Here is a 25,572-nt window from a genome sequence, read left to right as displayed (position 1 = left end):
AATATGACCATGCTAACATACTCAAAATGGCTGTGATGATGTTAAGCGGGTATAATGGTTACCTTATTCATCAACTTAGTTTAGCATGTTAGCATGCTAACATTAGCTAATTAGTAGTTAGTAAGATAGGAATATCGTTAGTTTTACAGGAATTTGGTCATGAACCAAAGTATTGGACACAATGTTGTGACCTGATGGTGGTGCTACTTGAAAAGTCAGAGGACTTATTCTAAGGGGTGGCATGAAAGTCTCAATTGAGTTTTATGGCAATCCATCCAAGTTGTTGAGATATTTCAGTGTGTACAAAAGTGACAAACAGATAGGGCCATCTCTAGAGCCACACTTCAAAACTGTATCTTACACTGTTGCACTGTGGGATTAATTGAGACCAAATGCATGGAGTTTGATCATTTTCAATAGAGAACTTTTCAAAGCAGGGGAAATGTGTCTTGCAGGACAGTAAAAACATAGAGCACACACAGGCTTAAACATAAGATACACAAAACATACGATAAACTATGTAAAAACAAATGCTAAAATGTACCACACAAGCTCCCTAATAACAAGTGATATACTGTAAACTGTCAATCCAGTCATCAAGGGTAAAACATCGCCAATGTTCCCACTAGATGAATAAAACCAAAGAAAGTACAGAATGCCATGTCATTTTTATTCCTCATGCTTTAATAATAAATTATGTTTTACATGTTTATATTCATGTTTACATTGCATACAAAATAAGATTGTTTTCAAGTTATACACAAAGTTTATAGATAGCTGCCTTTTTGCACTTTGCTACATGAACTAGTGAAGATTTCCTCTCTTTACAAAAGGTAGTTACTTCGTTCCGTTTAGACAGGCTGGGACCAAACACAGAAAATGCCCCTCAGGATGACTCTACAGAGTTAAAAAAGAAACACAGAGTGTTAGATTAACTCTTGAAGTGCTTTAAGGGAGTACCGTATAATGAAGAAATACAAGTTATTAACATAGCTTTTCTCCCACCTACCTGTAGGTTGTTGTGGCATACAGTATTATGAGTGGCTGTCAGGTGATTGTGCACACACTTCCCAAAGTGGTGTAGACAGGAGGAATCAGACGGGGTGCAGGTCTGAGGGCATGATGGGGGTTTCAGCAGCAGACAGCTTGAACAGGAGGTGTGTTGGCAGGAGCCATGGCATGCTATCCGCTCCAGAGAGACAAACCTACAGAGCAGGACATTCAGATTTCTGTTAGAAATGCAGCACAAGAAGATATTAAAGGAAAAAATTCTCCTTTTTTTAGTCACCTGGCAGCGCAGATTTCCGAGGGGTTGGCCTGACAGTATTCCCTGGTGCACTCTGGGTGACAGCTCTCTGGATCCAACAATTCAATCACTGCACAAAACATTTTAAACACCGAATAAGAAACAATTCACAAGGCATATTAAATGCATCAAATTTAATATTTACATCTTTTCCCGTGCAGTAACAAAACATTAACATCTCTAATTTCGTACTACATCTGATACAATATCGATAACGGTGACAACTCTATTCACCATGAGGAGATAAGCGGTGTAATTATGGCTTAACTGTTAGCAGAAACCTTTGAATCAAAGGAAGCTTTGACCACACTATCAGTCTTCACAGCTCATAAACAAGATTTACCACATTGGCACCGTTCCCACTACAATGATACTAAATGATACTGAATTTCATAGGAAAATCTTGTTCTTTTTACTTTTATTTATTTCATGGTTGTAGTTATTGGTTAAAAAAAAAAGAAAGTGTGATAGAATAATGCATTGCTATAGGTTAAACAGTATATATAATACAGTAATACAGTATGTGAAATAATCAAAACTAGCTCCCCCTCCAACAGTTACAACATTAAAATGCAGCTTATATTTGAGTGAATCTGTAATAATTATACATTATTATTAAAAATAACAATTCTACTGCATGATTAGTACTTTATATTTTATACTGTAAGTGCATTTCACTAATAATACTTCTGTACTTTTACTTAATTAACATTTTGACTACAGGACTTGTTTGCTTGTAATGGAGTATTTATATTACAACATTAATTTCATTTCTTTTTCATATAAATGAAATGAAATGGGGGATTAATGTATCAATAAATTTGGCTCACTGTGGCATATTATATTAATGAATGATTAAAAGGTCATCGCATGACCTGCTTGTTATTAATTGAGGTTATAAACCATAATCATCTCACCTGCTTTACAGATTCCTTTGCGCTCTGGGTCTGGTTTGTCAGCTGCTGAGTCCTGGTAAACACACACCAGTCCCTTATCACACTTGCCCAGATAGTCCCATGTTCCTCCACAGGTCTCTCCCTCTGCTCTGGCACAGACGGGGCAGCAGCCACACACACCTGTCGTGACACCACCTTTACACTGGAGCTTCAGCGCCCGCCGGGAGGAACAGTGTATCTGCTCGCAGGGCGGGCAATGAAGGGCCTGAAGCTGCTGAGATGCTCCAGAAGGCATTTCCTGTGACCCCAACACTCTCAACAAGGCACTCAAAAAGAAGAGCATCCACATCCTTGAACGACCAAATGTTCTACTTGAGGTGAGAACACCTGGCAGCACTTTTTATATACATGTCGGCCCCTGGGATAACACACCAGCAAGGCTTCATAGTTTATGAGCCACAACCTCCACCCCCCCCCAGCAGCCAATAGACAAGGACGGGGGGGGGGGTTCACTGGGTGGATTAACTCTATACACAGTAAATTATCCCCATGTCTTATCTTCACACTATCAACAGTGTGATTTTGTTTTGAAATAATTCTTCCTTTTGAACACCTGCTAGATAAGTCTGATGAAGACTGGCCCCCTTTGTATTTGGAGTCTAATGACCTCTGGAAGGGGCAATTCAGTGCACACCTACAATCAGGTAATGACCTATTTCTTGAAAGAACAAAAGCAGGTTATCTGATCAGAACATCTCGTAAGTTTCGTATCTCTAAATCAAAAGTCAGACAGGTTGTGTACATAATAAAAGATACAAAGTTACAATGGAGGTTTCAATATAAATGCCCTATTATTTTTATCTGGCTTTCTTTTTACAGAGTGGAAAGCAGCTGAAGAGAACAATAAGTTAACTCATAAATCACACTTATGTATTTCAGGCAGGCACAATGGGATTGCAAGGTGATCACATAATTACCAGCTTATTCAACATAAAAGGGTACATTTCTTAATTGTTGTGATTTCAACAGCAACTAAATATAAAAATGACTTGCTTTGCACTTTAAGAATGAGGCAAAGCATTATGCAGCATTTCTGTTTTTTTTTTTTAATTAAACAGCCTTATAACAAAGTAACAGCACTTATTTGGCAACACTACACTCAGATAATTAGAAGTGTATCTGGTTCATTACAGTCACTAATATCTGTGTAATGTATGTCGTCAATCTTGAAATTATAGATTTTACTCTTTAAAATCTGAGATGAGAAGTGTTACACTTGAAACAGGCAGTAGAGCCACACATGCCTTTGTTTACACTGTGACTTCCTTTAGGATACTTTTTCTATCCTGCTTAAAATCTTTATTAATGTTTGCAAAACATCCAACTGTTTTTGGAGGTCACATGAGTAAAGAACGTTTCAGAAAGCTTTATTTTTTATTACACATTCTAAAATTGTTTAACAGATTCCATTTTTAAATAATTACTTTGTGGTAATGATGAAACCATCTCAGTGCTTAAAATGGCATTAGCTTTCAAAACGAAATGAAATAAAAAGGCAGTGTGTTTACCCCAAAACACCATAGGTTGCCATATTAAAAAAAGTTTTTTTAAAAACATACTTAATGATTTGAGTGGCTCTAAAGTATTCAGTTTTTAAGGTTCTGTGTGATGGCTGTATATTAGATCTGTCTATCCACTAACATATCACTACAGCCATTCCAGTTAAACTTATGAATGAAGCTGTGCAAAGTCACTCTTCTGCTGTAGAGTTAAAAGATTGTGGACTCTAATGTGCAGCAGAAAGAAATATTAGTAGTTTGTTCAAAAGCAATTTGATTTTTTTTTTAAAAACAGTTTAACAATGCAAAGGGAAACCATTTTGGGGTTCAGTAGTTTGTCCCAATAGACCCTTTTCACTGCAGACGTAATTACACTGACAAAGGAAGCTTTCAGGCAGATCTACTGGATTTCAGTTCTTCGTACTTGGAACTCATACAATCATAGGGCAAACCGGGACGATTGAAACATTCCAGTTTGCTCCGAGTGCAACGACCATATAGACCAGGGATGCCAAACTCTATCTTACTAAGGGCCACACTGGAAAATGAGAATCACATCAAGGGCCAGACGTGTAGAGTTTATTGACATGCTTTTATATCGTCAAAAGAGTCAAATATCTTTGACTGTATTGTTGCATGTCTGAAATAGCTTTCTCACTTAAAGTTTGGTCCACATAAAGCACATAAAAAAAAGTCTGGAAAAATGTTCCCTAGCCATCATAGAGTTTAGTCAAGCAAACAATCATGATGATTACATTTTTAAAAGGCTACCCGACTCACACCTGTTTCACAGGTTTGAATATTCAAACTCTCTGGGTCTGTGGGAATTTATGAGTCTCAAAGTCGGCAAATCTGCCAAATTCTGCTTTGAGTTTCGCGTAATTACTGTCTGAAAAACTGTTGCCCATCCTTTTGGTTTGGCGCACAACAAGGCGGGCCATAATTTATTGTGAATCTAAAGGCCGTTTTACGGTTTTGCGCAAACTCCACGCCGTAGATACGCCGTCGCTCCTACGGCGTCGTGACCCTTTCGGAGTTCTGCGTCGGGGTTGAACGTTTTTCTTTGCATCGCGGTGCATTTCACCGCCAGAACGCTAAGGGTTGTGTGGTTTCCGGAGGGTCAATCGCGAAACTCTTTGTTTACTTGTGCATTGGTGTGTGCCTCAAGCCAGCCCTATGTGTGTGGGGGGAGTGGGTAATTGAGCTAGGGAGAAAGTGAGAGAGTGACTGCAATTGTCTTTGGAGCAAGTTGTGACTCTAGAGTGAGAGAAACAACTGTCTCCCCTGTGCTTTCTGACCACTGTGGGAAATGTGTAGCATATGTGTATAGGAAAAGTTAACCCTCTCCTTGATTTCATGTTGTTTATGGAGAAGGAGAACCAGGAAATGAGTTGGGGGAAATGCAATGCTACCAAGCCAAGGCCGAGTGTAGTTAAATTTTTTCGAGAGGTGCACATCAGGCTACGGTGTAGGGTCCGGCGTAGACGCAGAGGGGTCTGCGGCGGTACACCGACTATAAAACGGCCTTTAAATCTATTTGTGGGCCGGGTCAAAATTTGCGAGGGGCCAGGTTTGGCCCGCAGGCCATGAGTTTGACACGTGTGATATATACAGACATCATTTGGACAAAACATAGAACATATTAACCTCCTTTGCTCAGCCAAATACCTTCCTGTTACGTCCTTTTATCACGGAGTTACAGGCGATAAACGATTTTTGATAGTCTAAAGTAAACTTAGCGGTTTGTTTTTTCAAAGTGTTTTTCATCTAAAGGTTCGACGCCATGTTTACTCAGTAGACCATTTAGTGCTCTCTCCAATCCCAGACTTTCACATTGCATGTTTGTTTGCAATGGATGCAAAACAGCCTATAGGTGCTAAATGTCCGGGACGAATGAAACAGCTGTTTCATAGTCCCGACCAGGCAGTAAATCCCATGTATTCTAAGTAATTGCATACATATCTGTGTTTATACTATATTTTATGCAGGTGAGACATGGAAAAGTGGTTTTAGAAATATGTAAATATATTGGGGCTATCAGGTAGGGGGGTCGAGTTTTGCCATGTTCACCTATGGAGACTGACGGGATGTGCGGTGGCCTTACCCACATAAGAACAGAGTGAAATAACATTTTGTACTATAGAAACATTATATAATTGGAAACATGTATTATTCTAGCTATATAAATGGCATAATGCATGGTATTTCCATAACCGCGAGATACGCGCTTCACGATGACGGCAATGATCAAGTTGTACATTCACCAAGTATAGCCCTGCAGCAATCTATCTGCAATAACACCTATCTGAAGTACCATTCATGATATGTTGCCAAATATTGAAGTTGTGGGAAGTGTACATAGCTTAAACGTTTCTTTCGTCCCCCATGCCTGTTTCATTAGTCCAGGCCAGGAGGGACGAATGAAACAAAACGCACGTCCGACTTCTGCTTAAATAACTCCCGAACGGTTTCGTTCAGAGCTGAACAACATGCTGTTCAGAACTGTATTTGACAGAGGACAGATGTAGGTTGCCAGTGATAAAATATTAGCTTTCAGTATTTTACGATGTCTTTGTAAATGACGTTTGATTAAAAAACTGTTTCATTCGTCCCGGTTCTCCCTACATGTTGTATCTTCAACCCTTCAATCTTTACGTTTTTCAGGTTTTTCTCAAGACTCCCAGCTTTAGTTGTTCAGGTCTAACAAAAGAGACTGTTGAAGTGGATACCTTCGAACTTAAAGTTAGCTTTACCTTCTAAGATATTCTTTCAGAGATAATAAAAAATGCATACTGAAATGCAGAATAGTAAATCAGAAATTTAAGTCTCATAATTTTATTAAATTATTTGTTACACTGCGACATAAATCTTCCTCTTGTATGTCGATAAACCAATTACAACTCAAGACTTTTGTTGTTTGTTGTGGAGCCATCAACCAGATCAGAAAGTAACAGCTACAGCTCCATGACAACTGAGCAAAGTCAATGTGCTGATTAGGACAGTGCGATACGGTCAAAAGCGCCAAAACAAACAAGTGGCCTTTGAGTTTAGATTGTCTGACATGTCAAGCTCAATTATCTTGCATGCTGTAATCACTGTATTGTTCAGCTGGAATAATTTACCAACTACCAGTGGCCAAAAATAACAGGTATTTTCATTTAAAAAAAATAAATAATAATTCATAAATATACCCAATGTTGTGTATTTTAATTAGGAGGCTCTGAGTCATATAAAAATGTATTTATTTTCAAGGAAACCATTGAGTAACACTGAATACAACAGGAGTGATCGTTCAATAGCCAACAAAACTTGTGACTCCTACATCATAAAGATCCCACATACGAGACGTCTTGGAAAACAAGATTTCAAAGCAAACATGTTGGCAATTTGCTGGTGCTTTAATTTCATTCCCCCCACATAACAAATTAGAGGCGATACACACCTGTATAGAAAAGTGACAAGATTTTACATCAACTTACAAAGGGCTGGATGCCAAAGTGCAAGATGCCTGAACCCTCTCTCTCTCTCTTATTGTAGAGGACAATAATCAGGAATGGACTGTCAAATACAAATCTCCAAAATTAAAATTCAGCCATTGTGGCTTTGTATTCAGTTGACCCAAGTCTAGCTTACATTACACAGATTTAAAATATTGTTTCAGAAACATTTTTCTCCAAAAGATACTTTTCTTTTTTTTTTTAAACTGCACCTTATTACAGACAACTGCATGTAATGGAGTAAAGCATCACAGAAATAATGCAGGCATTAACAGAAAAGCAGTTTAACAACTTCAAACAAAACACACTAACGTGTTGTTGGTTTATAAAAGCAACCGAATCAAAGAATACATACTAAAATCTGAAGTGAAAATAAAATGCCTTAAAAACCTTGAAGAAAAAAATCTATGTACATATATTTACAAGTAAATAGAGTGACTATTATACAGGTTTGACTGGCCGTTCAAGGACAGGCTGAAGTCACCAGGGTCCATATAATCCAACACTGCATGACATTCAGTTTTGTCAATCCAAAATTGTTCTTAAAAGACAAAATACCTTCCAGGAAGCCGCCTTCCAAGTCGCACTTAAAACAAGCGAGCAAAAAGTCTGCCGCAGTGTGCGGGTCTGTTTGTTCTGAATCTGGTTTGTGTGTGTGTGTATAAAAACATCCACGGCTTTTTGACTCAAACAAACTTAAAATTTTTCTTTCATGATTACATTTTTTTTCTTCTTTTTTTTTATAATGGCAATGTTTGCAAAAGAGAAATCTGTTGAATATATTCTTCTGGAAGTTTTTTTTTTTTCAATGTTGTTACTATCTTGAACTAAGAGAGGAACACGAGGTCATCAGTCTGGAGGAAGGAGGTTGTGCAAACGAAACTGTTCTCGAATGTGCGGTCTGACATCTTCATTCTGTGATAGAGCGAGAGAACAGATCAAAACTAGAAGAAAACAGACTTCAGTTCAGTGTTGATGACTAACACTAAGTTTTTACGGGCAGCTTTTTTCAACTGCGAATTTGCTAAAATCGGTCACATGCAGCAGATTCCAAATGGAACTGTGTCACCACAACATGGTGCTGACGGTGTACACGTTTTGTTGTGGGTTTTGGTGGTGTTGATACTTTACTATCAGTTTCTATCTGGCCTATCACAAACTATTTATTAATGGTTCTACTCCAAGCCCACATTTTGTCACATTAGAGTTTCTGTCAGTCTAACTAGACAGAGGTCTTCATACTTACCAACTCCACAAGCTTCTCGAGGAAAGGAACAAGCTTTAGAAGCTCATTGTCATTTCTATCCACAAACCAGCTCTCAATAGGGATTCCATTGGAAAGCTGCAAAAGACACATCTGTGCTTTAGTATCAGTGACACAGAAATATTGATAGACGTAGCTTTTTAATTAAAAGGAACACGCCGACTTATTGGGACTTTAGCTTATTCACCGTAGTTAGATAAGTCCATACATATCCTTCTCATCTCTGTGCGTGTTGTAACTCTGTCTGGTGCCCCCACTGCTAGCCTAGCTTAGCACAGATCCTGGAGGTAACAGGCTCCATCTAGCCTACTGTTCCCAATAAGTGACAAAATAACGCCAACATTTTCCTATTTGCATGTTGTGATTTGTATAGTCACAGCGTGTACAAATAACAAGGTCACATGAGACACAGCCATCTTCGAATCGTATACACACTGGGAACTATGTTCTCAGAAGGCAAAGCACTGCTACTTGGGCGGAGTGATTAGCGCAACACCTGAAAAGCACAGTTGTTACTCTCTGCTCCTCACCACAGGGCTTCAGGTGCTGTGTGCAAATCACTCCACCCAAGTAGCAGTGAATAACACTGAATAAGCTCAAGTCCCAATAAGTCGGCGTGTTCCTTAAAAAAAAAAAAGTTTTACCTGATAGGCAAAGGCTTGAGGAGAGTTGTCGATTATTATAGTCTTGGAAAGATCCCGTCCGAGAATGTTTAGGTCTTTAATATAATTTCCTTGAACACACACACAGTGCTCACGAAATAGCCTATGTCTAAAAAATTTTTTTTAAAAACAGAGAGAGAATATTCCTTAGTTAAAACATGCAGAAACGTCTTTTCAAAAAGTTCTTGAGATCAAACAATGACAAACAAACTGATAATCTCCCGAGTGGAGTATTTAAAAAGGTCATATTGACTAAAACGTGTGGTGATTATCCTCATTTATTTGACAGCACGGTTACATTTTACATAAGACTTCTTTACCTATTGATACAAACTTTAGAGCAACCAGTTATGTGAACAGTGATTGTCTGCTTTCTATTAGCAAAACAGGTTCTTTCCTCTCATTTGACAAAAGGGAGAGGAAGTTACTGCTGCATCCTCCCAGACTTGTGAACATACTGTATTTATTGCTGAGTATAACTGACAAGTCAGAGGTGTGGAGGACCAGATCACTGAGTATGGGTGCGTGTGGATGATTAACAAACACATCAATACATATATCGATGCTTGTTCAACTGTTGCTAGCTTGCTACGACAAGCAAACATGATTAACTTGAAAAACAGCAACAGAACTACAGAAACATACATTACAAAACACACCAACGAGGAAGTCATTTTGGTGTTAAGCAGCAAATGTATTTATTTATTCTCAATTATTTGTGAGAATGTTTAAAAGGTTGGAAAAGAAAGCAGCGAAGAGATCAAGCCTTCTTTGTCAGGCAGACAAACATATGTCAACTCTTTAGGTTGAATCATGGATTGCAAACAAATTTCTCTAGCTTTATTGTAGCTGTACATCCTGTAAAATCTATATAATTTATTATAAAAGCTGTTTCAGAGTCTTGGGTTGTCACTGACCTGACCAACTGTTTTTTCGGATCCAGGATGTTGAGCAACTTGTCTGCGTACACTTTCTTTGAAGCCGTGAAGAGAATAATCTGAAATTGTAATGACAGCAGCAATAAATGAGTAATACGTCAATTTAGAGCAGGTCAGATTACACAGATACTGTCTAGAGTCTCATGGGAATTAGAGTTGCATCTCACCTCATACATTTGAGACATGCGCTCAAGAAACTCGCGGAAAAAGGGCCTCAGCCGAACGTACACCTTCAGATTAAAACCAGAACAGAAGAAATGTAATCACAGCAGCAAGACAATGGAGACCTTTCGATTAGAGAATGACATTTAACAGTTAGTACCTGGTATATTACATCTTGAAAAAGCACAGGGAATGTCAGGGCTGCGTCTTCTAGCTCATTCAAACTACAGTGGACCAGAGTTTCGTCCTGACGACAAAAAAACAAAGAAAATCAGAAAAAAATCCATTACAGTCAATTTACTTTTAATATGAGATCCAGCACAAGAAACGATTTACTGCTTACCAGATCCAAGACGAGAGAAAACTCTGGCGTGCTGCGTGTTTTCAAAGGTAACGCTGGCTTGCGTGTTAACTGCTCTTCTGTCAGCGGAGGCACGTGCTTGATGAAGAAGTACCTTAAAGCAGAGAAACAAAAACGACCCTCATTTAAAAAAACAAACAAGGAGTGTCCCAACAAAGAGCAACGCTTTAAAAACAAGGAACATTTTAAATATGGTGTTGGTCATCCCGGCTGAAATGTTAACTAGTAAGGGCACTGAGTTGGTCTTTTCACCACTTAATGAACAGAAAATGTTGACTCCAATTTCAATACTACAGGGGTCTGAAAAGATTTAAATAAGACTTTAAAGTGAATTAACTGAACTGCTACAAAAGAAAAGCTTTAGTCCAATGAAGCCACGTAGTGGTGTAACATCAGAGTCCTGTCTTTGCTGCCACCTAGTGGTCGTTTCACATTACAGCGAGCTCCGGCCACACACCAACGTGCAATGTCACCTTGGAAGTGAGACTATACCTCGATCACAGTCTGTGTTGTAAAAAGGTGCAGAGTTGAAACTTTAACCCAAAAACCAATCTCAATTTACAGCTCCTTATTTTTTTTAAAAATAATTTTAAATAAATAAATAGCTATTGTTGTTTTAAGCTGCTGAAAATTCAACTTACGGATCAAAAACTTCCCATTCCTCTTCATATGAGGTTTCTGGAGGAGCTGAAGGTAATGCATGTGGGTAACCACCGTCTGGCATACAACCAGGAGCTGATGAAGGCAGAGAGATGGAAAAGGAGTTCAAATATTATGTTCTTGAGTAACGAAAAGCAGACATCATCGTCCGGGGTAACCTCTGTTCCACTAGATCCTGTAAATCAATCTCACATTCAACATCTCTGTCATCGGTCTGTCACGAAGCCTCACCCTGAGTTCTACTCTCCATATTCTAACACAAATCAGCATCCACTACAGGATCTGCTATAAGAAGTTGAAACCAAAGTTAAACAACAATTAATCAAGCAAGCATACGTTTACCCACAATGGACCAGGGCTTATGAGAAATGATGTTTGTTAAAGGCTGCTAAAGAACCGACATGTTGAATATTAGATCATTCTTTTAAAAATGGCCGCCCTTATCTAAACATATGGAGTAAGTCACATGACATACTGTTGAGAAAGGCTCTGTTCCAAGGCTAGATGTTGTAGTTTTTCAAGTTATTACAAATGTCAATGGGATTTTGAATGAGGTTTCCTTACTTCTGAAACAGAACCTGGACGTTCCAGTTTCACTTCGGCTCTCTATTGTTAAATCATAAAGCAGAGGTTACAACTATGTTAGCAGTTTGATTGTTAAAAGACACAGACAGTGAAACTAACTTAGCATTATGTTTCCAAAGAGCAGAGTCATGGTTACAAATCTGTGTGTCCAAAAGACGATTCATTTGATTTAAACATCCTATTATTGTAAACCCCACCCATCAAAGCAGGTTAAAATAAATAATAAGAACTGTCTGCATTTAGTATTTGCTTTCTGAAAGCATATCATGACACTCTAATGTAAGAATGGACATACCCGTTAATGGTGGCATGTCAGTTTCAGTGACTATTTCTCCTTCTTCTATGGTTGTATCAGAGGTGATCTGAAGCCTATGCGGTAATATTGGGGTAGGGTGACACGGAGTGATGCCCTCTGTAGATGTGAGTGTGCTGCTTGGCATTTCTTCTGCCGGCTCGATGTCCAACTGCTTCATGATTTCCTCTGCCTCAATCGCTTGGCCCGGAGAGTCTGAACCAGGAGTGGCTGAATAAGTTACAGTACAGTTTTGTCAAATATCACAAAAGGAATTTTTTATCAATCCAAAACATTAGATATTTTTTTAGACATGAATATCGAAGGACTTGTTTGTATTACCAGTTTTAGTTGCTGGTGAGAAAAAGTTGAAGACTGGAGAGAAGATGGTTCCGAGCAGGGTGGTGCGTGTTGGGCTGCTTGCTGCCTCTACAGGGACCTCTAGTTTACCGTTCGGTTTCATGGGTTTACTGTTGCAGGTCATTGTGTCTATATAAAAAATAATAAATAATAAATAAATAAACTCTTGAATAACAACCCAAAAACAAAATCTGTATATGGTTTCTTTTTTTGTAAACTTGAAAAAGGCATTAGATGTCATCTGTTAACGCTGTAGTCAAAATGAGACATTTCTTTTATAACACTTCTTACTGGGTCTTTAATACCTTTATTTGGACTTTTCCGGCAAACTCTTGAGACTGTTTTGTTGGAAAGGCCTCTAGTCTGTGGTGTTGACGTAATTAGATCGCTCTCAGAATTACAATCAATACGACTCCTCTTTGCAGGGATATCCTGCTCCACCTGACAGAAACAAAACCAGGAATACAGAACCAATCAAGGTTACAAATCATTCACATTTCAGCTTTTTGGTGGTCTTTTAATCTGAAAATCTCAAATTTATTATAATGAGAAATACAATTGGTAGCATTGTAAAAAAAATAAGTTATGGCAGGATATTTTCAGAACAACAATTAAATCATGGTACTATTGTGTCTCTAGCCATGCCAAAAAAGTAAATAAATAAATGCAATTTGATTTAAGTGTCTTGTAAGTAGTAGTAGTAGTAGTGTATCTTACAGCAGCAAAAACTAAATTATGAAAGAGCAGCTGTGAATTCTGATGTAAGCCCACCTTGACAGCATTTCCTCGGATGAATTTCTTTATAGTGGAGAACAGGCCTGTTTCATTCTTCTGCATTTTGCCTCGACCTCTCACCGGGGATGGCTCCACTTCCCGGTGTTTCCGTTTAGCCTGGGTCAGGTGGGTTCGACGGCCTAAGTTCGGCTGCTGAGGAGCTTTACGCACTCTCAGCCTCATCATGCTCCAACGTCACATAGAAAATTCTGACAAGGGGGAAAGAAAACTTAAGACACCTTGCTTTAAAAATAAAAAAGGTTGTCTCACTCTTGAGAAAACAAATATTTCACTAAGAAGCACTAAATTTCAGAGCGAAGAAGTAACCTGTGTCATATTTGTCCAGTGTAGCAATATTTCTTGGTGTTGATTAAACAGAAGCTATTGGAAAATTTGCCAATATTTTCTATTAAAATATTTGTGTAAACTAAATGAATTAAGAGTGACGCCGAGATCGAAAAGTGGCTGATGGTCATATGCCGATGCCCTGGCGATGCATGCTGCTCACCGGTGGCTGATGGTAGGGATGTAACGAGACCGGGTACTTCGGTATCAAGTCGGTACTCGTTTTTCTACAGTACCGTAGGTACAGGGAGATGCAATTCTTCCGGACCTGACAGGGGCAGCATATGCTTACAGTTTTCCCGACTTCACCTGGAGCTCTGAATTTTGTGTTTTCTTTAGCAGAATTACATTGTGTTGTTCTATCCTATCCAATATTTCCTATATTTCTAAGCAGATTTTCAGTGCTGTATTCTGACAAAATGCCCCCCGGCCTAAAAAGAGGGACATCCGGTAGAATTCTCAGCGGCACTTCAACAATCCCGGATGGGAGGTAAACGCGCTCAATCGCGGAAGTGAAACGTTGATATAGAATAGGTTAAGGTCGGTCTATATTGACGTTTTATTTCCGGGATTAAGCATGTTTTTCTCCCATCCTGGACTAGCTAGCCCCTTCTCCGCAGCACTGTGGAGGAATGTCTGGCAATGTGAGACTAACCTTAACCAGACCGGTTCTGTGTGAAAAACAACAACGGCAGAGAGAAACAGACCAACTAAACATGCTTGCTGTCTGGGAGTTCTAGATGAACTCATGGAAGATGGTACAGCATGCTTTCTGTGTGGTGATGCCAGGCTTCAGAGCAGCGGGCTGTGGGTCCATAATACAAGGTGTTTTCTCCTGCTGAAATTACGCTCTCCTTGCCCCCTCCACACCAAAACAGTGACAGAAAGTTGAGAGAAAAAAAAACTGCCACTGGCAAGGGAATATATGAAATTACTTTACCGTTAACTTTGTTACTGAGCGTTGCCAACGTTACCACTTCCACCTGCCGTTAAACGGTGTGCCGGTAGCTACCATGAATTAACCTTACATATTAGTAATCAAAATGAAGTGTGCTACATGAGACCAATTTAATAAAACGGTTTAATCATTATTTCACTAATATGGCATGACTGTACCTTCAGTGTGAGGATCAGCAAATCAGTTATGATAAACTCATATTTCCCCATTGATTGTCACGGCGAATTAACAAGATTACAAACTAAGTTTAGAGCACAACTTGTTGTCATACCAAATGAATGTCAGGCAGCCCCGTCAGTGGAGTGGGCGGCGTGCACGCGATAAACATTAATGGTAAACGGAAATGCGAGGCCTTTAATATATTCAAATTGAGCTGGTGTTTAGTAAAAACGGGTGATGTATGCACGTTTGGTCAATTATGCTGCAGCTTTATTAGCTACTTGTTGCTAAATCAGCTCTGGTAGCATAACAGCAGCGCTGACGGTCGTTATGTAGCTAACGTTAACCGCGACGTCAGAACTTACTAAACCAGATGCTGTCGGTGGGTTTGTGGCTAGTTAACACAAGTGGCTACAGTTAGCTTTCAGCCTAACAAAACGCCAATGGCAGCAAAAGCAAGGCCGTGACATTATTCACGTCAGTTCCCACAGCACGTCTTACACGTGCGCCGTAAACAAATGCGTTTAACATTCAGACTATCCGTTAATTCATCGGTAAAATAAAACTATTCATCAGCTAGCTGCACTCTGGCTATCGCGTCATTTTGTTCGCTTCCATAGTTATGTTCAGCCATTAGACTACGCCCCCTTCGTTGGCCAACGTTAGCCGCTAGCTAGCAGCAGTCAGGCTAACTATTTTTGTTTACATGTTGACGTTGTTTGTTACTTACTGATGATCTAGGAAGCTCTTCAAAACTTGCCGCAGCTCTCGGCCGCGACCGTGGCGGCCACCGGTAGAGGTCGGGCCGTGGTTGTTGCCAGCTGTGTCTGTAGCTCGGTAGCTACGCTAGTCACAGACCAAACATGTCTGCGGACGCCATTTCCCGCCTCATCACAAACATAACGTTGGTGGTGCGCTGCGTGCGCAGGGGAATGCGACACACACGTAGGGGAACCAACGTGGCGGAGTCAACAGAAAAAAAAAAATGGCTATGGTGGGTGTGCGCAGCTCATGGCGCAGCTGGATTGGCTCACTACCACACTTTATCCCTGCTGGTATTGTTGTGCGACTACAAGGAAGCTATAAATAAAGTGTAGACTGGTGCACGTATTAACTAAACACCATAGACTGCAACCTATAGATGTGTGCATTATCTGTAATTTCGTGTTACATTAAAGAAGGACCAGCTCTGATGTTGGCATCTTTTTGCTTAAAGAGTCCCAGAAGATTTGATCATTTTAAATACGTTTTTGCATACATTGTTTCATCACCATTACAGTGCTTGAGAAGTCTTTTTTCTGTAATGGCCTAGGAGTAGTTCTTGCTGTGCAAACTTTGAAGAGCTGTGAAAACAGACTGTGCACTCAGCTGCCTAAGAAAACTTTAATTTATTAAAGCAAATTCTCAAGCAAGTTTCAGGCTCTAAGTTCGACTTTCATACCACAGTGAAACGAACTGCCTTCCTAGAGGGTAGAAATACTAATCAATCAACGCTCAACTCTGTTATGTACTGGGTTCTAAATCCTGTTAACCAAAACTCTGCTGATAACTTTTGATGCCTGGAATGCAAGACAAAGTTCTTTAATCTAAACACAATATTGTAAAATTATGGGAATTTTCAGATACTATACAAGAATCACAGCAAAACTAAGTCAAATATAACATTCAATATTTCAGTAACACTGTTGGATGTATAATTATAAAGTGCAACAAGGTTGAAACTATACTGAGTAAATATTTATGATTTTTCATCAAACATTTCAGTTTTTACTTCAATAGCATAATTACATTTGGTTTTTAAGTGTACGCTCATTTTAATGATCAAAGATTAATACAATAATGAAGTTTGCACTGACTTTATAACCACAAAGATGTTTAATATCTCAGTTAAGCACTCGTGGAAAAATAATCACTATGCACAAAACTATATCTCTGTAAGAAAAGCACTTGCATGTTAATGGTCAAGCATTCCCAAAGAAAATCACTCGTACAAATGATTAACATCGTACTGTGAAAAAAAACACATTTTCAGACTGAATGCTGAAGCATTTAAGCTAGAGACAAACCTGAAGACTATTAACATCCTAAAATGGCAAGAAAATACACACACAATAACTGACTTCCGTCAATATACACAATTGTTAGTGTAGCAATCTGAAAAAGACTATTTTGTATACTGAAATTAGGAAATACTGTCAATACAACGATTACAGCTATAGCGTTGAGCATCCCTCCAATATCCTGAAAAAAACAAATCATGGATCATGTCATCAAAAACATCAACATTTTTAATTGTTTATTTATGCTATGTGCCAATTAAAAAAAACAAATTGGGTCAGTTTATTGGATGTACATGGGCAACATAACCTATATACTCTGCAGCAAGAAGGAAAGAAGAGCCTGGCTAACTTCAGTTAGGCTGTGGGACTTAGGTGAAACCAACTGACTTATAAAAAGGTACGGTTGCAAATCAAATAATGTTCTACAAACCTTTGTTCTAGGCTCCTATGAAATTTCACTGCTGGTTGGATAATTGAGTGGATGACCGCAGCAAGACCTTACATTCAATGTGTCGCCAAAAGAACCAAAAGATTGACATATAAGCAGCTAAAAGACACAGAACTGCAGAGTGGAGTGTTAATTCTCAGTGTTTTCCACTCTCTCATTACAGAGAGTAATTTTATTCCATGGTAATATCAATGCACCATTTAATGAGGGTTTAACTAAACCTAGATATTTAAATATTCATGATAACTTCATCAAACTTGTTGTGATTAATCATGATGTCCAGGTCATACATATTACCACCACCCAGTATGTGTCCACCCTTTTTCAGCATGATGGATTTAATGCGCTACTTCTTTCCCTAATAGTTTAGGGAATATAGCTATTTACTTGCAAACTGATGGTGAGGTTTCATTTCATCCCAAGATGAAAGAGTTTCCTGTAAGGTCCTGGTCCACCCCACAGGCCCCTGATGTAAGACAAATACAGAACATTAAAATGTTGTATGATTCATTACTACCAACTATTAACATGTTGTTAATTACGTTTATACATACCGTAGAAGCCCATGCCAATAGAGGTGAGGCATCACATCAGCTTTCATGTGGTACATGGTTCTTCTTTCTTTGGCTTGGTTGATGGGGAATGTTTCCAGTGGTTGTCCGTTGTAGTCAAACTCTGCTAGAATCACTGTGTTGTAGCTTGTAACCAACGGACATGAGGTGTAGCCATCATACTGTAAACAAGGTGGTTACTGATTATGTGTTTGCACATTTTTCAACAGAGGTACTTCCAACAGAGAAGTTCTAATATTTTTCAAATTCAAACAGATGAATCATAGTTGATGTGTCACTTACCGTCTTATCTGGCTTTTCATTTTTCATTATTTTGCTGATGGTTCTGTTTAAGATCGCAGTCTGTGCAGCTGAGAATTAGAAGAAAAAAATTGTATGTGTAAATTCTCTTTTAAGACTAAAAATGTGTTCCAAATCCATCTTACATACTAATTCTGTACAATATGTACTACATAATATCTGTAAATAGTTGAGTGTTTTAGCAGTTAGTATACAAAAAAAATACTAACATCATTTTGTCACTTGTTCACACTCCAGTGTGAACATGTAGTCTGGATCTTGAACACGCCATAGAAGTTTACAGACATGTTAGCAGCCTGAGGTGCTGTAGTAATACACAGCAGATAGGAAAATTGTTGGCCGGATAAAAAATGAAGATGCAACATAGCTATAGGTGCCCTACCACTAGTGGGGCAAATCATTTAAAGTTTGACATTTGGTGGTGTAAAAGAAAATGGTAAAGTTTTTTCCCCATCCCAACAAGCATGTTCATTATCCACTTATCATGTGTGTGGTTGCAGGGGCTGGAGCGTATCCCATTACATTCTAGGCAAGAGGCAGGGCACACACACATAAACACTCACATCAGTGGACAATTTAGAGTCACCAATTCACCTAACAGGCATGTTTATGGACTGTGGATCGTAAGGAAAACAGGCAAAAAATGCAAAGTTAAAGCGTAACTCTTGCCAAAATGCAACCTAGGGTCTTTTTGTGAATGTACCCGAGTCAAACTTTCATTTAAAAGCATAAGCACTTTTAAGATTCACTGTATTCTCGTTTTCGGTCAAATGGCCTTTTGAATAGGAGAGCTAGGGGCACTACTATTATAGCATCAAAAATCACTATTTTCAAAACACTAAGAAGGCTCGATACAACATGAAACTTTGCTTGAAGTATTACCAGGGTCTCTACACATGAACTCGAGCATTGAGAACATTGTTTGTGTACACAGAGTTTACTAAAAAGAAAGGTTTTAACAACTCACTATAGCTGTTGGTTTTTCCGGTCGCCGTCCATCTAGCCAGTCAAAAATAGTCGATCTCCGAATGTAACGTAACAAGGAGGAGAGTAAAGATGGAAAGCTCTTAAAGCTTAGTTCCATATAAATGCACGGATAATTTGTTCTTTTGTCATTAGTGAAAAACAACATTGACCTTGTAGTTGAAAAAGGAGCCTCATATAAGAATGACATTTCCTCCTATGGAATCCGTTCATTCGCATTCGGAGATAGACACTTTTTGACTGACAAGATGGCGGATAGCGTAAACAACAAAGTGAGTCGTTTAAAACCTTTCAAGCAAAGTTTCATGTTGTGTCGAGCCTTCTTAATGTTTTAAAAAAATAGTGATTTGATGCGATCATAGTAGTGCCCCTAGCTCTCCTATTCAAAAGGTCATTTGACCGAAAAAGAGAATACGGTAACTCTTAAAAGTGGTGTTTCCGTCCTAATTATGCTTTTAAACGAAAGTCTGACTCGGGTACATTCACAAAAAGACCCTAGGTTGCATTTTGGCGAGAGTTACACTTTGACATCAGCAGTGTACATATTCTGCCTCAGTGGGCCTTCATTAATTGTCATGCCTGTACAGGAAGTCCTCAGTAGATTTGAACTGATCTTACTTTATTCCATATTACCAGGTACAACAATTAAACGGCAAGTTGGAGCCAAATAATGAAAGTGTGCTTTATCATTTAACACAACGCAAGAGAAAGTACACAACCGCTAAACATTCAGTTCCATGTAATCCGTGTAAATTGTGTTGACCATGACTTCACTTTAATCGAGGGGCAAATGCCTGAAATGCCCTGACCAAAGCAAACAAAGTGAATTTGGTTTACATTCTGGCTAGTTTTTTTTTTGTTTTAAAATTTAAAGAAGGAGAAGTTCTTTTGTTCTTCTTTTTGTAATTGCAAAATGTGTTTTTATTTGATGAGATAGGTGTTTGATTGGAACTTAAACTGATCTACAGTCATGTGAACAAATTAGGACACCCATGCTAAAAAAAATCATCTTTAGGAAATTGATCTTAATGCCTTAATTAAATAAAATGAGGAAAAATCCAATCTTTAAGGACACCAATTTTCTTTGTGAATGAATAATGTATCGTAAATAAATAAATGTTCTTCCTTAAAATACAGGGGGCATAAGTAAGTACACCACTATGTTAAATTCCCATAGAGGCAGGCAGATTTTTATTTTTAAAGGCCAGTTATTTCATGGATCCAGTATACTATGCATCCTGATAAAGTTCCCAGCTATTAGGCTAACTGAAATAAAACCAGGGTGTACTTACTTATGCCCCCTGTATTTTAAGGAAGAACATTTATTTATTTACGATACATTATTCATTCACAAAGAAAATTGGTGTCCTTAAAGATTGGATTTTTCCTCATTTTTTTAATTAAGGCATTAATATTTGTTGGGATATTTACCTCTGCATCCAATGAAAGACAGATGGATTTAGAGCTGTAACAATTCAAAATTTTGCTGTACAATTAATTGTCTCAGAAATAATTGCGATTAACAAAATAATTGTCTCTTTCCGTCAAATTTCCAGGATACATCTTTAGTTATTTCACTGTTATGTGACCCAGATGTGATAACACAAACACACAGCCTGAAGTAAACAACTCCTCTTTATCATCATAAAACATTTTTTCGAACTATATCCCCCTGTCATTTTTGTTGCTATGAATGTGTATAGGGTCAAGTGCCAACAACTAACATCATAATAATAATAATAATAATAATAATAATAATATAGTCTGACAAATAACTATTTCAATAATTACAATTTGGCCTATCTAAACAAAATCGACAATTACCAGTCAAATGCCTTAAGACCTTAGCTAATGTTAGCAATTAATTGCAGTTAAACAAAGAAAATGCGTTTATGTAAAAAAAAAAAATTGACAATTATGTAATAATTTACAGGCCTAGATGGATTGATTGATTGATTTTCATTGCCAACCCTACAGCCGCTTATGTAGCACTGGCGTAGACAGAGCTAGTCTAGAAAGGATAAGATATATGGCTAAAAATACCATGCTCCACGATGAAAAAAGCATTTAGCATGACATACCTTGCACGAATACACAAAATGTAAACATGATGAGCATGATTAGGCTAAATTCTTAGATGCAGTCTGATTGCAGTTGAGCAGAAGGTGATAAGTGCTAAGTACAGATTTAGAACACCCCAAGTTGCCAGGAACTTCCCATAATTTAATCCACAGTTAACAGACAGGAACTGGCACAAACACAGGAAATTCAAATTAGCTCGGCACAGAGGGTTAAACTTTTTCACCATGTGTCTGTGTCACGTGCAAAAGCTTTCTTTGTCAAATCGAATGGTACACAAAGGTAAACTGAGATAATGATACAATTAACATTAAATCTTGATAAGGTGTGGTGTATGCTTTTAGTCTTGTGTAATAGGTAATTGTGCAATACACTTACAGTACTGAGGAAAGTACCTCTCAAATTACAAGAACCACAAGCAGTTAAAAAGAGATATAAATGTGTGAATCGTATGTAGCAATAAAGTGCATTCCAGTGTTGGGTTGATGCAATGTTCAAACTGACACAACAGTCACTTACCGACAGCAGCACCCGTTTTGGCTGTGGGCAGGTTGGTACAGTCTCCAATCCCAAACACATTGGGATACCTCTTATGTTGTAGGTGGTCTTTGTTGACATCCAACCAGCCAGCCTTATCTGCCAGTGGACTTCCTTTTATCACCAAATTGGGTCCCATTGGTGGTGTGACATGAAGCATTTCATACTAATAAAGAAAAACAGCAAAGTGTAAGCATTTTTCACTGGAGTCTCTTTTTCTAATTTGGCATATATTTAGGCGCAAAGGTAGAAACAATGTATAGTGTGTTAGGTTGTTCATAACAGGACATATATATTAAAGCGGAAGGAGGTCACATGATGGAAAAGGTTGTCCATTATACAAAGCCGTCAATACTATACTACTATGTAAAAGCCACTGTTGAGGTAAAGTACAGTAATACAGTTACCTCAAACACTTTGGTTTCGCCTGGTTTGTCAAGATTTTCAAATACAGCTTCTTTCTTGTCTGCCCGCACTTCAATCAGGTTTTGCCTAAGGTTCACTTGTAGGTCACGCTGTTTTACAATGTCCCACAATGAGTCAGCATATTTCTTGATCCCAAAGAGCACGGGTAGGGATGTGTTGTATATTACATTAGCCTTATCCCTTTTTCCTGTCTTGGATAGAAACATAAAATATCTTCATTTACTGAGAACTTAGAGAACCACACTTGATAGTTTCAAAATGTACTACATTATCATTACAATCTAAAAATTAAGTACTTTTCTGAGAAAGGCATCTGTTAGATACATGATCTTCTGTGGAGCTCCAGCACATTTCACAGGAGTATTTGGGAAAGTGAACACAGCGTTGCCCTCTTTGAAGTCCTGCAGTGCTTTCCACGTTTTCTCCACAGTTTGGACTGAGTAGTTTGAACCAATCTTTGGATATTCAAATCCTTCTGGCAGTCCTTTGATCTACATATAAGAACAGTGCACATTTAGAGGTAATAGAATTTATATACAATTGAGAAAGTTTACTATAAATGAAAAAAAGCATTACTTCACCTTTTCAAAATGCAGTTGTAAACCAAGAGCCACAATCAAATACTCATAGGAGATCTGCAATGTGAAAGAAAGTCTAAGTAGGGCTAGATCCACATAAAATCCTCATCACTTAAAAACGACTCAATGCCAAGACAGTAGATGACACAATATACACATACTGTCAAACAACAATTTCTTAAAGCAAACATACTTCAGACCCATCATCTGTGCGTATAGTATTTGTGTCTGGGTTTATTTCCTGAACTTTAGATTTAACCCACTTCACTCCAGACGGCATAACACTTGCAGTGGAACGACTGGATGAGGTTAAAGTTTTTGCACCAGCACCAACCAGGGTCCATATTGGCTGATAGTAGTGCATCTGAAAAAATAGGAAAGTTATAAGACACCAGCTTTACAAGACGGTGGAAAATATGATTATGTTTCTGAGGGACTAAAACAAAAATGCAAACATAAATTCACAGCTGAATGAAAGGCACCACATTTCATAAGTTGTAGTTTTAATCGTATTCTAGTGATACACAAAGAAAGGTACGACAAATTATAATCATAATCTACTGGATCCTTGCCTCACTGGGCTCCACAACAGCCACATTCTCAGCTCCCATCATCCTCTTCATTCGTGCACTCATTGAAATGCCCCCACTTCCTCCTCCCAGCACAAGCATTTTGTAGTGCTGTTTGGCAGAGGCCCGGCTGCTTGTGTGAAAATGAGAGATAGCAATGCGCGTGAAGTGGCACTGCCCCAGACGATGCAATGCAGCCATTCTGTGTCTGAAAGTAACAAGTCATTTTGGTTCAATTCAATTATGCTGTCTGGGACTCAAACGTACAAAATCTGTCAACAACATGCACTTCCCATTTGGCTGCTCCACATTTACATTTTGACTATGAGTAGGTAGGAAGTAGAACTAGTTTTGTCTTTTAGATTAATGCGTACTATAAATGACCTGTAAATAATACTGTAAATTAGTGGGGTTGGATGGGGAGTAGAGTTTAGGCATCTTAAAAATTTTGTGTTCTGACATGCAATATGACAACAATGAGATCATGAATTGATCGATTGTAGCTTTAAGTTAGTTGCCACCATAGCTTTTGTAAAAAGTGATCATCCCAGATAATTTGGAAAAACACACACGCGCGCACACACACAAACACACCATAATATCTGCTGGAGCAAATATGACTTTTCTTGACAAGTTGTAGAGTAACGAGGTCAGCATAATAAGGGCACCTACTTTAGCTTATGTGAGAGATTCTCACTTTGACATATTTCAGTATATGCCAGTTTGACAGAAGCCACTGTCCTTAGCACAAGTAACTGATTATATAATGATGTAGGTTACATTTATTTGGGGTGTTTACATCCTCTTCCGTGAAGCCTAATCTGAGCTGAACCATTGCTGCTGCATACTGCGTAATCAACTGACAGAGCCTTACTGTAACGTCGAAAAAGAAAAGACTTGTGTGATACTTGCCTTGACCAGCACTGCTGCCCGTTTAACTGTTTGTCTGAGTGTCAATTTAGACAAAAAAAATTCCGGGAGAATTAATTCCAACCTAATTCGACTGGGCGAAGAACGCAGGACTTCCACAACCAGCAGCTACCCCGTTGTGAATGTGAACCTTCAGTTGCCACCCTTTGAGGGGCGGACGTAGCAGAGTTGAAATCATTATTTATTCCGCCTCCTCCATCGTCCGACCAATCAAAAGCGATCATTAGCCTATAAACCGGCAGTTAACGTTGTAGCCACCGACTCAAGGGCCATTCACATTGTATGCGCAAACGGCAGCGCTGCGCTATGAAACCCATTATTGTCAAAGGCTTTCGCGCGCAAGAACTGGTCTGCAAGCGGCATTTTGCGGCTGGCCATTCTTGCACGCGCAAGAGCGGCCGCGGTGCGCTGTGACGTGCATTCAAGTTTCATTCAAGTGCAAAAAAACAAAACAACAAAACACAGAATACCCGTGGATCCACAAACGGAACATGGACGAGAGGTTGATTTTGGCTGTATAGGCTACGACACAAGTTCGAGGTCGTACAGAGACCTCGGACGCAAAACTATGCTGTGGAAGCATATTTCACTATAATAGGCATGCCAGCTGTGTAGATTATTGTAGCCTCTTAATTTAAATCATTCAGGTTTGTTTTAGCTATGTGAAATCAACATATATGTCTCCACTGAAATACAATCCTATGTTTTTCTCAGTTACTTTGGTGCATTTGTCAAATCATAATTGCATTTGCACAACAGTGAGTGCATTTCTTAAAACAATTGGTGTAAACTGCACCGCATAGTGACTGACCTGAAAAATCGTGTATCTTGCTGGAAATCTTTTGTTTGTGTCCAAAGCAAGTATTTATACCAATGAATCAAACTGACAAGTCCTTACGCCATTGTTCATACCAAGATAGTGAAATTGCTTTGTGTTGTTGTCCATATTTAACAGTTCACTCTGTAAGTATAGTCTAATGAACAATGCACATGAAAGGGAGCACTATTCCCTATGTAAGTTACACATTATTGTCATCTCTGATCTGAGAAATGCGCCAGAGCAACTGAGAAGAACTGTAGCCTACTGTTGTGAGCTGCGAAAACCAAATACCAAGTTGATTATACAGCTCCATACAGGTATTTGTAGGATATAGCCTATTTGTATTTTTTATTAAAAAATTAAATAATGTATACTCTTTATTGATCCCCAATGGGGAAATTACAATTTACACACCGTTATTACACAATAACAATATTGTATTTGTATGTTTATATGATGTAAAATATGTTTGGACTGATTGACACAAGTCA

At 38.5% G+C, this 25,572-nt stretch overlaps 3 protein-coding genes across 6 annotated transcripts; all 3 read right to left on the bottom strand.

Moving 5' to 3' along the window:
- Positions 1–837: 837 nt before the first annotated feature.
- LOC144521697 (insulin-like growth factor-binding protein 4) lies at positions 838–2,551 on the bottom strand. Its single transcript, XM_078256249.1, has 4 exons — positions 2,224–2,551; positions 1,289–1,376; positions 1,010–1,205; positions 838–897 (listed from the first exon to the last, which is right to left on the bottom strand). Exons 1-4 carry the CDS (start codon positions 2,549–2,551, stop codon positions 838–840), a joined length of 672 nt encoding a protein of 223 aa, XP_078112375.1.
- A 4,894-nt stretch (positions 2,552–7,445) lies between these two features.
- Positions 7,446–15,722, bottom strand: ctdspl2a (CTD (carboxy-terminal domain, RNA polymerase II, polypeptide A) small phosphatase like 2a). 3 transcript variants are annotated; one of them, XM_078257231.1, is made up of 14 exons: positions 15,509–15,722; positions 13,314–13,525; positions 12,848–12,983; positions 12,525–12,671; positions 12,186–12,398; positions 11,870–11,911; positions 11,287–11,380; positions 10,628–10,739; positions 10,445–10,531; positions 10,290–10,352; positions 10,102–10,181; positions 9,167–9,293; positions 8,505–8,600; positions 7,446–8,173 (listed from the first exon to the last, which is right to left on the bottom strand). In XM_078257231.1, exons 2-14 carry the CDS (start codon positions 13,500–13,502, stop codon positions 8,108–8,110), a joined length of 1,452 nt encoding a protein of 483 aa, XP_078113357.1. In that variant the 5' UTR covers positions 13,503–13,525; positions 15,509–15,722; the 3' UTR covers positions 7,446–8,107. The 3 variants fall into 3 exon arrangements, with proteins under 3 accessions (XP_078113357.1, XP_078113356.1, XP_078113358.1); XM_078257230.1 differs by having other exon boundaries at positions 12,186–12,413; positions 15,509–15,721; XM_078257232.1 differs by lacking the exon at positions 11,870–11,911 and having other exon boundaries at positions 12,186–12,413.
- Positions 15,723–16,630: 908 nt separating this feature from the next.
- On the bottom strand, positions 16,631–24,407 carry sqor (sulfide quinone oxidoreductase). 2 transcript variants are annotated; one of them, XM_078257228.1, is made up of 10 exons: positions 24,244–24,406; positions 23,335–23,539; positions 22,956–23,126; positions 22,766–22,819; positions 22,481–22,675; positions 22,166–22,375; positions 21,741–21,924; positions 18,141–18,208; positions 17,841–18,019; positions 16,631–17,752 (listed from the first exon to the last, which is right to left on the bottom strand). In XM_078257228.1, the coding sequence occupies exons 2-10, from the start codon at positions 23,530–23,532 to the stop codon at positions 17,695–17,697; spliced, it is 1,317 nt and encodes a 438-aa protein (XP_078113354.1). In that variant the 5' UTR covers positions 23,533–23,539; positions 24,244–24,406; the 3' UTR covers positions 16,631–17,694. The 2 variants fall into 2 exon arrangements, with proteins under 2 accessions (XP_078113354.1, XP_078113355.1); XM_078257229.1 differs by lacking the exons at positions 16,631–17,752; positions 17,841–18,019 and adding an exon at positions 18,368–18,462 and having other exon boundaries at positions 24,244–24,407.
- Between the last annotated feature and the right edge of the window lie 1,165 nt (positions 24,408–25,572).

This window comes from Sander vitreus, chromosome 8 (assembly GCF_031162955.1).
Source record: "Sander vitreus isolate 19-12246 chromosome 8, sanVit1, whole genome shotgun sequence".
Classification (NCBI taxonomy): Eukaryota; Metazoa; Chordata; class Actinopteri; order Perciformes; family Percidae; genus Sander; species Sander vitreus.
This window is presented reverse-complemented; position numbering and strand designations above follow the sequence as displayed.